Source organism: Setaria viridis, chromosome 6 (genome assembly GCF_005286985.2).
Source record: "Setaria viridis chromosome 6, Setaria_viridis_v4.0, whole genome shotgun sequence".
Classification (NCBI taxonomy): Eukaryota; Viridiplantae; Streptophyta; class Magnoliopsida; order Poales; family Poaceae; genus Setaria; species Setaria viridis.
The window spans coordinates 893,642-909,648 of record NC_048268.2 but is presented as its reverse complement, the minus strand read 5'-3'; the positions used below and the strand labels follow the sequence as shown (position 1 = coordinate 909,648).

Sequence of the window (16,007 nt, the reverse complement as noted above, 5' to 3'; positions counted from 1 at the left end):
AAGTTCATTGCACATTTTCCTAATGGCCAAAGGTATAAATGATAACGATGTAAGTCATGATGACTCCTCTCCTTCCCTCGAAGAGCTTTGCGATCTTGTTCATAATCAAGAGGTAGCTATAACAACACTTCTTTCTAAAAATAAGGAACTCAAGGAGAAATTGGCTAGCTCATCATCTAATTATCAAGAATTGTGTTGGCATCAATCATCGCGGGGGGGGGGGGGGGGGGGGTAAGCAAAATTGACCTAGCTTGGGCATTAGTAATTTTGGTGATTGTGTGTCAAACTAACTTATGGGACTAACAACATTTGTGAGTATACAAGGACTTAATCGCATGGACACAAGGTAATGGAATTGAGTGATCAAACACCTTAAATAAGGTCAACAGGACATGCACAAGAACTAAGACATCATAAAAAAGAAGCCGCCATAAATAGACGTGAAGTAACAAAGCAAAACAGTGAAGATTCCTCACCGTCGCATATTATACCTTATCATCATATGATTGGTTAGTATTCACACCAGATTATCCTGTGTCTATAGTAGCCTTCACCATTGGTTGCTATTTACATCAAATGATCCTATGTGAACAGTAACCATCACCGAATGATCCTATAATGAATTTTGCCTCCTCTCTGTCTTGAATGTTGGAGGAACACCAATTCATACGGTGTCAATAGTATAATAATCGGATCATCCTACAATGAGTTTTACCTACTCTGAGTCTTGAATATTGGAGGATCGCCATATCATCCAATATGAACACTAAAGTCACAATATCATCTTGTGTCTATAGTAAAATCAGCATTTTGTGAATAATGGCTAGTTCTTCATGTTGGGGCGTGTTAGAGTTTGGGGAAGTTATAGGTTTCCACCAAAGTGCTAAAGAGAATATTAAGACAATTAGCATAAGTCTAAGATCTTGATTAGTGCTAGTTTAGGTCTATTAGCACATTACTTTAGGGATTAGCCTAGAGTTAAGCGAGGTTTGCACACCTCTTTGTTATCGGTGCTTGTACGCACTAAGTGCTATAAATCCAGGACTTGTAAGTAATACGAGACCCTCCAACTACGTTTGTGGAGTGGCCGATAGTGATTGTACAAGAAAGGAGAGGCTATATGTCGAAGCTCTTTGCCTAGTGAAGATGGTGGAGAGCACCAGGAGAGGCAAGGAGGAGGCCTGGCCACTTACATGTGGGGAATACTCGTCGGCTATCCATGGAGTTACCTAACCGGAGCTTGCGTAGGGTATTCCCTTGTTGCATGGGCTTCAAAGAGAACTAGGAAAAAATGAGAGCTTTTCAATACCTCGATAAAAATTTGACGTCTCAGTGAAAATTCGACGAGCCGTTAAAGTGTGAAAGTCTACTGATATAACTGCCAACCTCTTCAGCGGCAACCACAACTTTCATTCGGGAGAAAAAAAAAATACCACCACAACGAAGCAAATGTCAACTTTCAGGGACAAGAGTGCAAAGACACTACGCGCACGGAAGAAGATACCACGGCATCCTCTCCGTCCGATCATCAATGAAAGATCAACTCGGTCGCTTCCTCTAATCATCTGAGTTGTTTTCAGCTTCCGTTTAGTTTAGACTGCGTGCTAGCATTCTAATCTCTAAGCTCCTGTATAAGCCGCACTAGGATTGCGACGTGACAACAACCATGTCCGCCGGCCGTGTGCTACAAAGCACACCTAACACAGCAGTGCTGTGCAGGGACAACCGTTGCTGACTTTCCGGTCTGAGCGCCATGGGCTCCGCGCAGGCCTTCCTCTGCCTCGCCGTCGTGCTTGCCATGGCGGCGGCCGCCGCCGCTCAAGCTAAGCATTCGCAGTGCCTCGACAACCCGCCGGACCTGTCTCTGCGCGGCGGTGAGGCCGGCAAGGTCGTCAGCGACCTACCAGGGGGCTTCAGAGCCTACGTCACGGGCAAGGCCAAGTCCAGGCACGCCGTCGTTCTCGCCTCCGACGTCTTCGGTTCGTGCATCGATCTGTATCACGCACTATAATTCGTAGTCGCTGGGTGCGCTTTTTGACAGTAAAAACTTGTCTGTTGTTCTTTGACTGATTTCTTCAGGATTCGAGGCGCCTATTCTCAGGTAATCACCATCACTTCATTTCCAGGATTTTAAGTTCCTTGTTGTTATTCCTCTTATATATATAGTATATATGATTGTTCGTTTCACATTAATTTTCTGCTTCAAATTAAAACCACTGGAAAAATCTAGTTGAAAAACTGGTCGACAAGCGAGCAGCTTCTGAACAAGACAGACAGACAAAATATCGTGGCTCAAAAGGCCCATTTTTTTTGTCTGGAAAAAGAAAGAAAGATTACGCTTTCGTGGTGAACATGAGCATCTCCATTTAAAGGGATTTTGAGTAAACAAATGATTGTGCACTCAACTAACATGCTTTTGGTTTTTCTTGATTAGTACTTGTTTATAGGCTCCATGGTTCTTGGCGTCGTAAAATGTAGACATTGCAATATGCAGTTTCATCCGCTTCATTATAAAGACTATAAAGAGGGATAAATACATACGAATTAGCTGATCTAAACGACTAAACCCATAGATTCTGATGGCAAACAGTGCTTCCAGATTAGAATTGAACATTTTAGATTGCATTATATTGTTTCAGCGTTTTCTATATTATACAAATCCAGCAGCATTACCGAAATGTTTCTAGATAACAATTGCATTGTCATCTAACAATATTCTCTGGACAAAAGGAAGGGTCAAATAATTAAACTGCTATCGCAACTTTTAGGAAACTTTGTCATTATTCTGATGTGCATACACTCTGTATCATCCAGCAGGGAAACTTTTTTGGGTGGGTCCCAATAGACATTGGAACTGTTCAATAAAATGTTCAAAATTCATGGATTTGAGCAAATTTTACCTGAGATCATCAGTAATTTTGGACATTCACTGATGAATGAATTTCAACCAAAATAGGACAATATTTGTTTTACAAACAGAATGTCTTATCTAACTTAACGTTTCAACCATGCTTGATTATGTTTTCAAATAAACTAACCAAGTTCTGGATTATTTACAAATTACAATGTAAAAGACAGCCAATAAAAAATTCCCTCAATATGAGATACACTGCATAGTGTTTTGCAATAATGTAAGAAACAATATTATCAGTCACTATTCATCTCCCTTATTTAGTTGAGAGCTAATTAATACCAGAGGATGTTTAATAATGCAGAAAGATAGCTGATAAAGTTGGTGAGGCTGGATACTTCGTCATGGTTCCAGATTTCTTCAATGGAGATTTTTACGACACGAGTAAAAACATTTCAGAGTGGATCAAGTTTCACTCTCCGGTCTGTTCCATGTCCCTTTCAATTTTCATCTTATTCTCACCATAATGAAAATCCATGGTTAACAATATCTTATAATACACTGCATTATCATGAGTTGAAAATAAATTGGTTTGAGTGTCCGATGGATGTGGAAGGTAAAAGCTGCCGAAGATGCCAAACCACTCTTTGCTGCTTTGAAAAAGGAAGGAAAGTCCATTGCTGTTGGAGGTTATTGCTGGGGTGGTGAGTGGAGTACATCAAGTTACCAAATACTATGTATCAATAGCCAAGCTTAGCCCAGTGAAATTTAGTTTTCAAAATCCTTTTTTCAGGCAAGGCATAAAGCATATACTAGTTATTACAACTTTTCTGCTTCTTGGCAGGAAAATTTGGTGCCGAGGTGGCAAAAACTGACGATATAAAAGTAGTTTGCCTTTCTCATCCTTCAACAGTGACTGCTGATGATATGAAAGGTGTGCCCTTCTCTCTTTTTTGTATTCTGTCAAACTAGTCTTATGTTATTGATGTCCATTGCTTAACTAAGTTCGTTTGAAAATTCAGAGGTCAAATGTCCAATTGAGATCCTTGGAGCTCAGAATGACACATCGACACCACCAAAACTAGTGTACCAGTTTGTGGAAGTTTTGCGTCAAAGAACACAGGTGATGAGTTCGTACTGACATCAATTACACACACTGGGGATACCAATAATTACATTATGGATTTCTGTGACATTCTTTCTTGCAGATACCATACTTCGCCAAGATCTTTCCAGGAGTTGCACATGGATTTGCTTGCAGATATAATACCACCGACCCTTTTGCCGTCAGAACGGCTGAAGAAGCTCTTGCTTACATGCTTGACTGGTTCAACAAATACTTGAAGTGAAGTCTACACAACATTCCAAGGTTGCTCAGATTGATTGGAAGAGAATAATATTTCTTGGCAATCGCATTGTAAACTTGCAGACATTCCATTGGATGAATATTTAATATATACATATTCTTCTGTCCTGCATCAGATAATTTTGGTCACCTTTTAAGCACACAAACAATCAGGATTCCAACAAAAGCACACCTTAACTAGCAAAACTAAAAAAAAAGTGCACAGATGGCGTCAAAGCAAGAAGCAAAAATGCGGAGAAGAGAGCAATAAATGGGTCGCAAAGCCCAGAACGCGCAAGCCCAATCCCTTGTACGTTGGCCCAGAATGGTTGATTCAGATCGGAGCCGCTGCAGGAATTTATTTTTATTTTTTTATTTTTATTTTACGTATTTGCAGGAATAAATAGGCGATCCAAAAATTTGTAGAAATAGAACTCGGCCGCCGGATCAGTAGCTACCGCTATTTGAAACGGCGGTTGGAGCGTTGGATTGCGGTGGACATAGGTAGTGCCGTTTGAAACGGCGGTAGCCTGTTACTGCCGCTTCATCCGGCGGTAGCTGGCCAAACCGCGGCCACCGCCGGGCCTACCACCACTGCCGACCTTCCTCTAAGCCCAGGAACCATTGGAGCCCCCGGAATGCATCAAGGTTTATGGCATCAAATAGGTATATTATAAGAATATATCTCATGATAAATTAAATGGCACTTATTTCATACCATAAATATATGTAGTTTTTTCTATAATTTTGATCAAACTTAAAAATATTTGACTTTGGACAATCCTAAAATGATTTTTTTTGTGACGGAGGGAGTATGTAGGAAGATGATGTTTTTTTTAAAAAAACAAGCATCAAAATTGGTCTCGTATTTCAGCATTTGCCTCTACTCCAAACAATATAGTTCAAGTTAAAATTCAATGACAGAAATAAACAAAAAAGTTGGTAGAAATGTAAGTTTGATCATTTGCAAATTCATATAGAAAAACAAGTTCATATTCAGTGAGAGAACAACCATCAGTATTGCCAGACAAATATAGGGGGTCAAAGCAGGCTTGATTTTGGTAGTTAAGGACATATGTATAGGTTCAGAACCATCAAAGTTGAATTGTGCTCTGAGCACGTGAAACATGAATTTGTTCTTTCAATTCATAAATTGCGAAGACATAAACACAAAAACTAAGTGGCCTCAACATACAAGGAGGAAAAAAGATTAAAACTAAGAGCATTTCCATAAGACTACCGTAAGTTGTTTTAGGAGGAGCCCGCAATACTTTTTTAACACTTCAGGGCCAATGCTTTAGTTGACTACCTATATCTCTCCCTATATTTTCAGTTCTCTTCAGTCAAGGGAGGCCCACTATTGAAGACCGAGACTCTTGGATTTGGCGCCACCTCTCGACATCCGAAGTCATAGCATCCTCCATGATCGTTGTCCTCCATAGACTTGCCCCACCAACGTTCTAGAGGAAGAGATGGTCCATGGATGAAAGAAATTCTGGATTCATGAGATCCTGTATAATGGAACGAACACCTCACACCCATGTTGCACAGAGAATCCTCCTCTCAAGGTTCGACTGTATCCTTCTCAAGGTTTACAATTTCGGTTTTAGTTTTTTTTTACCTGAAATTTGCGAATTTTCGGTGAAATTTCGCTGACTTTTTTTGGAGACTTCACCATATCATATGATTTTCTAATTTTTTGGATCTAAAACAAAAGGTTAGTATGATTTATGGCTGTGCATATATTGAGTTGAAGAATATGCAACACAAACAATAGAAAATATGAGTCTAGAGTACTATGTTTACAATAAATTATATATTATATGCATAAGTATAATATTAAATTTCGGAATTTTCCTTTGATCACCACTAAAATTACCGAAATTCGCTAATCGTCAAATCTGGACCCTGATCCTCCTTTGCCTATCACTAGTTCTCTGATTTCATACTCATCTCTTTTTCTTCCTTTGTTCTGTAGCCACAAGATCCATTCTGACAACGATGAGACAAATGCGGCTGACGGGAAGGGAACTGACGGCCCCTAGAAGAGAACATGAAAGCAGTGCATTAATTATGGCATGATGCATGTACTGATCAGTATTTGCAGGAGAGAAAAACATAACTACTATGGATGCGTTGATGTTAATGGTGTTATTGAAGTCGTATCAAGCTGCGGCTAAGACGACGTAACCGTCCAATGTTCAGGTTACAATATTTCAAGAATTCAGAGACAACCTCATCATTCGACCATTTCCAGGATGAAAGGGGTTGTTGGGGAGGCCTTACATACGTCAGTGCTGGCGTGAGCTATTCTTGAGACGTCAGCGTCACCTTGACTAGGCCTTTCACTGCTCCATCGTTCATGCAGTAAGGCAATTCACTGTGTGTTATCCTTCTTCCTATTGTTTTCTAGGACTTCGAATACAAATTTGAAACCAAACTTTTATAACTGTCTTTTACTCTTAACTCCATGTCTATGCCAAGCTTTTGTAAGCTTAGTACGTGAAGTGATGAGGCGAAGGCGCGAAGCTGCCGCCAAGGAAAAACTTCAGTTTTATTTAGCTCGATCTCGCTCTTCCGAGCAGGAACCTCCTAGCTCTTGTATGGGGAAAAAGCCGCTAGGCTATACTAATTACAAATTAGTATAAAAATCTCAGATGGTCTGAAATCATAGCTGTATGATAGTATAAATGAGTAGTATATATAACATAAAAATATCATAGTAAAAGAATACAAAATGACATCATTATAATATTTTTTAATACTAGCATAAAGTTTACACGATCATTCTATTTGAAATCTCACTTTTTACAATTAATAATTATTAAATTATCCATAATAATAAAATTACTAATGTGGTATAAGATTTAATGCTCATGAAACTCCATTGAGACTAGCCTAAGTGGTACTCCGGAGGGAGTAGTATGGTGTACCGTAAAAGAGTTTAAGGAGTCAAATAGTATGATGCTATCTTCACCCCCACCTAATCCTCCTCCTGTCCTGTAAAATACTGGATGGCGATGCAGCAGAGCGGCAGCGATAAGCATTCCAGAGCTTCCGGCCGGAGGGCCATGGCTTCCGCGCAGTGTTTCCTCTGCCTCACCGTCCTTCTTGCTGGGACGGCGGCGACCGCTAAGGCTGAGCGCTCGGAGTGCCTGGACAACCCACCGGACATGTCTCAGCGTGGTGGCGAGGCCGGTGTGATCTTCAACGATCTCCCAGGAGGCTTCAGGGCCTACGTCACCGGCGCCGCAAGCTCAAGCCGCGCCATCGTCCTCGCTTCCGATGTTTTCGGTTGGTGCTTCGACCGTAGTACTACACTTCTGCAGTTTCTAGTCAATTTGGGCGTACGTTTTGACAAGAAATTTTTCTCCACTTTTTGATTGATTTCCTCAGGGTTCGAGGCACCTTTACTCAGGTACATAAATATATCTACGGTCTTTTAATTCCCAAATTTTGTGTTCTTTCTTGCTCTACTCTGGCTTACTATCGTAGATCAAAATGCTCTGTTCTTGGTCAACTAGCATCTCTCCAGATTTTAGAGACTTTGAAGAACTAGAGCATTCGGCTGGCATGCTTTCGATTTTTCCTGCTTAGTACTCCCTTCAAAAAAATAACAATGCTTTGTGCTTCTGTACAGAGTAAAAGACAGTACAGCTTTTTTTTTCAAAAAAAAAAGACAATCCAGTGAAAGTTAATTCTCATATGAGATAGATTGCATTTTGTTTGGAGTACAACGATGCAAGAATCCCTTTCTGTACTAGCTATTGTTCATCGCCTTGATTTAGTGGAATACTGATGGTACCAGTGGATCTTTTAATGATGCAGACAGATAGCCGAAAATCATGAGATTTGTCATGATATGATACGTGTATCGTTCCTAGGGTGAGCTTGTCACGAGTTGACTTGCGTCATCTTGACGATACAACGTGTTGTGTGCTTTGGGGTTGTATTTGGGACATAGGCCTTGTTCTTGTTGAGAATTTTTATAGGTTCCCATTCACCCCCCTCTGATCGCCCTTTCGGTCCTTCAGCCGCAAGCTCAAGCCACGCCATCGTCCTCGCCTCCGATGTTTTCGGTTGGTGTTTCGACCGTAGTACTACACTTCTGCAGTTTCTAGTCAATTTGGGCGTACGTTTTGACAGGAAATTTTTCTCCACTTTTTGATTGATTTTCTCAGGATTCGAGGCACCTACATAAATATATCTACGGTCTTTTAATTCCCAAATTTTGTGTTCTTTCTTGCTCTACTCTGGCTTACTATCGTAGATCAAAATGCTCTGTTCTTGGTCAACTAGCATCTCTCCAGATTTTAGAGACTTTGAAGAACTAGATCATTCGGCTGGCATGCTTTCGATTTTTCCTGCTTAGTACTCCCTTATGATGCTTGTAGCAAGTAGCAACGCAATCATAACCATAGCAAAATGCTTTTAAATATCAACAGATGATTTTAGAGACTTTGAAGAACTAGAGCAAATTTTATTTGACTATCTTTTTTTAAAAAACATAACAATGCTTTGTGCTTCTGTACAGAGTAAAATACAGTACAGTTTTTTTTTCCCAAAAAAGACAATCCGGTGAAAGTTAATTCTCATATGAGATAGATTGCATTTTGTTTGGAGTACAACGACGCAAGAATCCCTCTCTGTACTAGCTATTGTTCATCCCTTTCTTGATCTTTTAATGATGCAGACAGATAGCCGATAAAGTTAGCGAGGCTGGATACTTTGTTGTGGTGCCTGATTTCTTCAATGGAGATTATTTAGACTCAAGTAAAAACATTTCAGAGTGGATCAAGCTCCACTCCCAGGTCTGTTCCATGTCCCTTTCAAATTTCATCTTATGCTCATTGCATCATGAGTTGAAAATATATTGATTTGAGTATCCGATCGATCTGGCAGGTAAAAGCTGCCAAAGACGCCAAGCCACTCTTTGCTGCTTTCAAAAAGGAAGGAAAGTCCATCGGGGTGGGAGGTTATTGCTGGGGTGGTGAGTGAAATTCCAGCTTCCAAAATCCTTCTTCAGGCAACATACAGAGCATAAAATTCTTATCTCCTATTGCCGCGTAACTGACAGGAAAGTTTAGTGTGGAGATGGGGAAAACCAGTGATGTTAAAGTAGTTTCCATTTCTCATCCTTACATTGTGACTACTGATGACATGAAAGGTTTGCTCCTTTTCTTTGTGTTTGCAACCTCCCAGACAGCATCGATTGAGATGTCTTTGGAACTGAACTTAAGTGCTTAATTTCGTATGCTAACTATATGACCATTCAAAACAGAGGTTAAATGTCCAATCGAGATCCTTGGAGCTCAATATGACGAAGTCGCACCGCCAAAACTAGTGTACCAGTATGTGAGTGTATTGCGTCATAGAACAGAGGTGAGTTCCTAGTGATTCCGTCATAGAGGATACTATATATCAGTTGGAAAAGCTCATTTTTGTGGCATTGGTTGTTTGCAGATTCCCTACTACGCCAAGGTCTTTCCAGGAGTTGCACATGGATTTGCTTGCAGATATAATACCACCGACCCTTTTGCTGTCAAAACTGCTGAGCAAGCTCTTGGTCTAATGATCGACTGGTTTGACAAGTACTTGAAGTGAAGACTTTCGGAAGTGCCTAGCCATGCACGGTTATCACATCGAATGTTCGGATGCTAATTAGGAGAACTAAATATGAGCTAATTATAAAACTAATTGCAGAACCCTATGCTAATTCGCGAGATGAATCTATTAAGCCTAATTAATCCATCATTAGCAAATGGTTACTGTAGCACCACATTGTCAAATCATGTACTAATTAGGCTTAATAGATTCGTCTCGCGAGATTACACTCCATCTGTGCAATTAGTTTTGTAATTAACCTATGTTTAATACTCCTAATTAGCATTCAAACATCCGATGTGGGTTATCTTTTGAAAGAACTTCCTGGCTCAAATACAAAAGATCATAAATGTAGTTTTGTGCAAGTTATACTACTACTACTATGTTTTGTGTCTAATATCCATCGTGCACGTTCATATGCATATGGTAGTCTATTGAACATTGTTCTAGAAATGGTGGGCATAGCTATATATTGTTTGCACAAGATTATTGTTGTATAGAATGTGGTTTAAAGGTATGTTGCCAAAAGTGTACCCACAGATTCCATGTTACTTATGTTGAGGTGCACATCCTCCTGCAAAACATCCCCTACCAGTCAAAATCCCCATCCCCTCCAATCCCAAGGAGATTAACCGCCCCTGCCTTTTGTTGCTTTCTGGTTGTTTTATATAATCTTCTTTTGGATAAAGAAAGCTTAGATTCCAGCCGCCTATGCAACAACACACAACCTTGTCAAAAAGAAATATAAAAGAAAAAAAGAAGAAAGAGATCCAGTAAGTGATAAACAACATAAGATCTTAAACTCAACATACGTCTCAAAATTACATAGTAACCTACAATCCATATATGAAGGAAGAGCTTAACGTAATCACTCCTTCGTAGTCAATAGAGAGGGATGTGGCACCAACAGGCGTCAGCATCGTTGGCCCGGCGAAGGGCAAATGCCTTCACTCGGAGCACACATCCTAAACCCACCTCGACACAACACCATCATATCAAGCAACACATATCAGCACTCCATAGATCCGAGAGGCCAATCTACATGCACACATGTTGTCATAAAGCAAAAACTAAGATGAAAACAAATCGAATTAACCTTGTTTAATTCCAACGTGCTCTTGAAACAGAAAAAAAGATCATCATTGATAATGATATTTATTCTCCACACCGTGCATTTACTTGGTCATTGTGCTTCTAGCATGGGATGGTCGCGTGGGCGCCTGCTGCACCCTTGAGCCATACAATCTTGACGTACTTTTTCGACCAGCTGGACCACGGGACGGTTGGGATGGGCGCCTGCTGCAACCCTGATGTCATCCTCCAAATCCTGCACCTCGTCAGGAGTAGCATACTCACAGTTAATACTAAGAGCAACATGTTTGAGGCCTGCCAGATTCTGCAGCCCAAGGACCAGGCCGCCTTGCTCATAATTGAACTGATCCCGTGCCGCCAGGTACAGCTTGAGCCTTTGGAGCTTTGGCATGGCTTCTGGCTCAAACTCCGCCCCCTCATAATAACAGGAGAAATTAAACTTGACTAAACGCTGGAATCCTTGACTGCTGATTGTATACCTGATTCCAGAATTACCCTCTTCAAAGGAAAAGCGAACAGTAATAGAGAGGAGCATGGGCAAACTTGCTACGATATTTATCCCTTCCTGGCTTACTAGTCCAATACTGAGGCGGGTCAGGTTGACTAGCGAGCTGATGATTTGAATGATTTGATAGGGCACGACACTTGGTCCTTCACGTTTGGGAAAGAAGTATTGTGAACTTATGAAATATTCAAGTATTGGCATGATGCGCAGTTCTCGAAGTGTTGTGACAAGCTTGGAGAGTGACGAGATACATGCTTCCTTGCGGCCTTCCACGTCCACGTGACGTCCCGCGACTGCATAAGGGTACTCCCAATGAATTCCAAGTACCTTCAGATTGGTCAGATCGCCGAGCCCTTGGATAAACTTGATAGTTTGATAACCCAATCCGATATATGATAGCTCTTCCAATGCCTGCAGATTTCCAATCCCATCAGGTAGTTTTATGTGACCATCGACACGAAGACGCACTAATCTCTGCAGTTGGGTAATGCTAGCCGGTAGTTTTTTAATGTTACACCACGTAACATCTAGTGTCTCTAGATGTTGCAGCTTTTCTATATCTTTTGGGAGTTTGCAGTGGCATATTGATGACCCCAAGTACTTGATTTGACCAAAACTTTTGACATGTCCAAGATAGCAATCCTCCAGACTTTGTGTATTCAGCACTCGCAAGACTTGGCTACTTAAAAACATAGAGGTGTTTTTAATTAGCAGCACTGAATTAGGGTCAAAAATATTAATTGATCGAATATGAGCTGCCTGTTCTTTTATCTTCACCATCTCTTCAGCCCGCATAGAAATACCATATTGGATAGATAAACGGCGAATCTTGTTAGAAGAATAATTTACAGAAAATCCATTACCATTCCATATAGTAACAAAATTGTCCTCCACAGCCTTTGATACAATAAACTCAAGTATGACATCATGAACTCTGCACTGTTTCACTGTTGCGCCATCTGCCCCAACCTTGGTTGGCTGGACCAAGCTTCTATTGATCAGCTCATTCAAGTAACTCCTCCCAAGCTGCTCCATATTTTCTCTGCTTTGTCCAGGAATCAGTCCTTCAGCTACCCATAACAATATCAACCGTCTACAATCAATCACATAATCCTCCGGGAACACGCTCAGATATAACATACAGCTCTTTAGATGAAGAGGAAGGTCAAAGTAACTAAGCAGAAAAATTCTTTTCATTTTATCAATGTGAGAATCTCTGTCAACTGCAGCAGAAATATACTTCAATGCATTGACCCAGACTTCCTTGGTTTTGCTTCTGTTGGCTAATAAACCAGCTATACTGATTATGGCTAATGGTAATCCCCCACATTTCCTCAAAATATCACTGGATACTGCCATCAAATCTTGGGGACAATGTTCAGTTGAGTGAAATAGCCTTTTAAAGAATAATCTGCGAGATTCGTCATCACCAAGTGGCTTTGCTTTGTACATTTGTGCATCAATACCAGCACATGTTTCGGCTACTGTTTTACTGCGAGTTGTAGTAATTATTCTGCTTCCGTTGTCATTGCGAGGTAAGGCAGCTTGTACAAGCTCCCAATCTGATACATTCCAGATATCATCAATCAAGATGAAGTACCTGCATGCATTGGTTGAGGAATCATGTTACAAGGCCACCATAACTATTCAACATATAGAGCATATCATGGTGAAAGATATTGGAGAAAAGTAAAGCGATGGATAGTGGTGGCTTATTTTTTCTGTCAGTTCGTATTACACGTGCTAGGAATAGAGGCTGGAAACTACTTCCTCTACTATCGGAAAAGAATCTGTCTACAACCTCCAAAATAGTAGCTTCCTCCACATGAGACCCACTGAAACACAAGAAGCGTTCAGTTTGAAAACTTAATTTTTAAAGAAGATTTTTATGGATATTTAGAATGGCTATACGAAACAAACATGGTTGAAGCTATCAAGAAATAATTTTATTGAATCTGAAATTATTTGATGGTATAGAGTAAATAATTTTCTACTCAAATATCATTCGCACACAATCATTTTATATAGTATAGTACAGGCCAACTCCAACCACATACGCCTACATTCATGAGCAGCTGACTTGACCTTGTTGTAAGATATGTGGCTTTTGGTAGATATGTTGAACAGCTGAAGTCATGGTTTTAGCTATAACAAATGCATATGTGGTAGTTTTATGCTCGAATGGGTCCGTAAAATACAACCGTAAAATGGCCGATAAATTAGGTGAGCTCATGTGATCGACAAAGACCTCACAACATTGCCATAGCTAGATGAACTGGCTAATTATTATAGTACAAGAAAGTAATTCTGGTTACCTCTTGCCAATTAAGTAGCCTCTCATTTTGCGTATCTCAATTTGCAGCGTCTCCCAATTTTCCGACTGCAACTGGTCAAACTCGTTCTTGCTTACTATTTGAGACAATATATCTCTGAGTAGATTCTTCATATCCAGAGTCTGAGATACAGACACGAAAGCCCTGCAATCAAATGCTTGTGTTTGTGTGATTTTTCGGTATACCTCCATGGCTAGAGTAGTCTTCCCCTGCCCAGCGGTACCATAGATAGACACCACCTTGTGTTGATTTTCTTCAACTTGTAATAACTGGATGATTTCCTCGCGAGGACCATCAATTCCCACAGGATCCCTCGCCTCCTGAAAGAGGGCAGTTGCTCGAGGATCCAAGCGCACCGGCTGAGGTGAGGCGGCGAGATAGTGAGGCGGCGAGGGTCCAAGCGCACGGTAGCGTTTGGCCCGGTCACTATGCTCTGTCACGAGTATCTTGAGTTTTTGGATCTCCCCTGCTATGCCCTGGTCCTCCCACAACATCTTCACCTTACGCACGGCTTTGCGAACAAAGTTAGCCTTGGAACCTCCATGGCTGTGATTGAGCATGAAGCGATCGACGCAATCCTCAATATCGAAGGATAGCTCACGCACCTTGTTCCTCCAATCTTTATCCATTGGATCCATTTGGTCGTCGTCCTTGTCTGCGAGCTTCTGCAGCACGGCATCCATGCTGCTCAGCTCATCCTTCAGGAAGCGGATCCCTTGCTCCACGTCTCTGGCGAGCTGGTACTTCTCGCCGAGCATGGCAGTCAGCTTGCCGATGACGGACCCCATCATGCTCGTGGCGGCGCTCGCCATCAGTTCGGCCATCTCGACTGGGAAGCTGCTGGCTCTACCGCTCTGCTAGCTTGTGGTGGTGTCAGAGAGGAAGGGCGCTTCAATTCTCAGGGCCTCACAGTCGCAGATGGGGATTCCATTTACGCAAGCGAAATGCTAGTTGGAAAGATAATAATTGGTTTAGGTGGTCGAGACAATAATTGGTTTAGGTGGTGATCATATAGCTTGGGCCCTATGGCTATTTACGAGGGAATACGACGGTTAGTTGTTGGGCAAATAGTCTCTTCTAGATAAGAAACGTTATTGCAGGTTAAGTAGTCTAAACATTTAAGTAGACCAAGATTAAGACGATTATGATAGTAGAAAAAATTAAAAGAGGTTTTGAGTTGCTATAAGGTTTTAAAAAATAATGTTCAAAATATATGTACTAGATCATCAGTTAGAGTATTTTTAAGAGTGCCCGATATATGATTTCAATGACTAGTTTTTGGTAACCAAGGTGAAAAACCAAAGCTCCAACAGTTGTCCAACTTCGTTACCTACTTTTCCGCATATCCCAATAACAACTCCATCTTAACCCAATTTTTCCTTCTCTCTGTGCTCCCAAAACCTACAGATAAAAAAGGCTGAGGGCAAAATTCTCGCGAGTTGCTGTGCAGTGTTCACAGCCAAAAAATCATGTCTGAGGGACCCACATATGGATGATTGCATCGCTTAGGATTCCTTTCCCGCGTGGGGCCTCCAACTCGTGCTGTGGGGTCGAGTTTCCCGGTGGCCAGTGGGCTTGCCTGGACCGCGTGGACTTGGACTTGGTCAAGTCTTTGGACACTATAGGAGTTGATTGCAAGGGAGGACAGAAAGCGGTAAACAGTGAGCTCCCACCTCCCCTGGTGCTGTCGAGGCAAATCTTTTTGCTGTTCAGGTCATTATATGTTCGGACAGAACTGCAGATTTACAACAAATTTGAACACGTGCGAGCATACCTTGCAAGTATGGTCACCTTGCAAGAACTTTGCTATTATCTACATAGCTAATGTGAAAATTTCTGTGAAATTTCTGGTGTTCCTTTAGGAAATTGTGCCTAAAGTCTAAAATGACTCATGTTTGCCGAGGATTGTTTTTCCGTGGACATACCGTTAGACGCTCAGCAATCGTGATGTGACCGTCTTCGCACCGTCACATTGCTTTTTTTGTTTGCCGAGTGTCGGTTTTAGCACTCGGCCAAAACATTTTTACCGGCACTGTGTACGCCCACTCGGCAAAAGCTTTGCCAAGTGTTTTTTTTTTGCTTCACCGTGTGCCATGGACACACGACAAACTTAGACATTCCGGTAGTGCACCGTGCACGTTCATATGCATATTGTAGTCTATTGAGCATTGTTCTATAAATGGTGGGCATAGCTATATATGGTTTGCACAAGATTATTGTTGCATAGAATGTGGTTTGAAGGTATGTTGCTAAAAGTGTACCCACAGATTCTATGTT

At 41.2% G+C, this 16,007-nt stretch overlaps 3 protein-coding genes across 3 annotated transcripts; 2 read left to right on the top strand and 1 right to left on the bottom strand.

Moving 5' to 3' along the window:
• Positions 1-1,693: 1,693 nt before the first annotated feature.
• Positions 1,694-4,329, top strand: LOC117859988 (endo-1,3;1,4-beta-D-glucanase). The gene is made up of 7 exons (XM_034743194.2): positions 1,694-1,979; positions 2,080-2,101; positions 3,216-3,333; positions 3,468-3,555; positions 3,696-3,785; positions 3,874-3,974; positions 4,060-4,329. The coding sequence occupies exons 1-7, from the start codon at positions 1,754-1,756 to the stop codon at positions 4,198-4,200; spliced, it is 786 nt and encodes a 261-aa protein (XP_034599085.1). The 5' UTR covers positions 1,694-1,753; the 3' UTR covers positions 4,201-4,329.
• A 2,835-nt stretch (positions 4,330-7,164) lies between these two features.
• On the top strand, positions 7,165-10,317 carry LOC117860611 (endo-1,3;1,4-beta-D-glucanase). Its single transcript, XM_034743948.2, has 7 exons — positions 7,165-7,490; positions 7,593-7,614; positions 8,890-9,007; positions 9,099-9,186; positions 9,274-9,363; positions 9,478-9,578; positions 9,660-10,317. Exons 1-7 carry the CDS (start codon positions 7,211-7,213, stop codon positions 9,798-9,800), a joined length of 840 nt encoding a protein of 279 aa, XP_034599839.1. The 5' UTR covers positions 7,165-7,210; the 3' UTR covers positions 9,801-10,317.
• A 261-nt stretch (positions 10,318-10,578) lies between these two features.
• On the bottom strand, positions 10,579-14,718 carry LOC117860610 (disease resistance protein RGA5). The gene is made up of 2 exons (XM_034743947.2): positions 13,713-14,718; positions 10,579-12,997 (listed from the first exon to the last, which is right to left on the bottom strand). The coding sequence occupies exons 1-2, from the start codon at positions 14,552-14,554 to the stop codon at positions 10,984-10,986; spliced, it is 2,856 nt and encodes a 951-aa protein (XP_034599838.1). The 5' UTR covers positions 14,555-14,718; the 3' UTR covers positions 10,579-10,983.
• Positions 14,719-16,007: the final 1,289 nt, after the last annotated feature.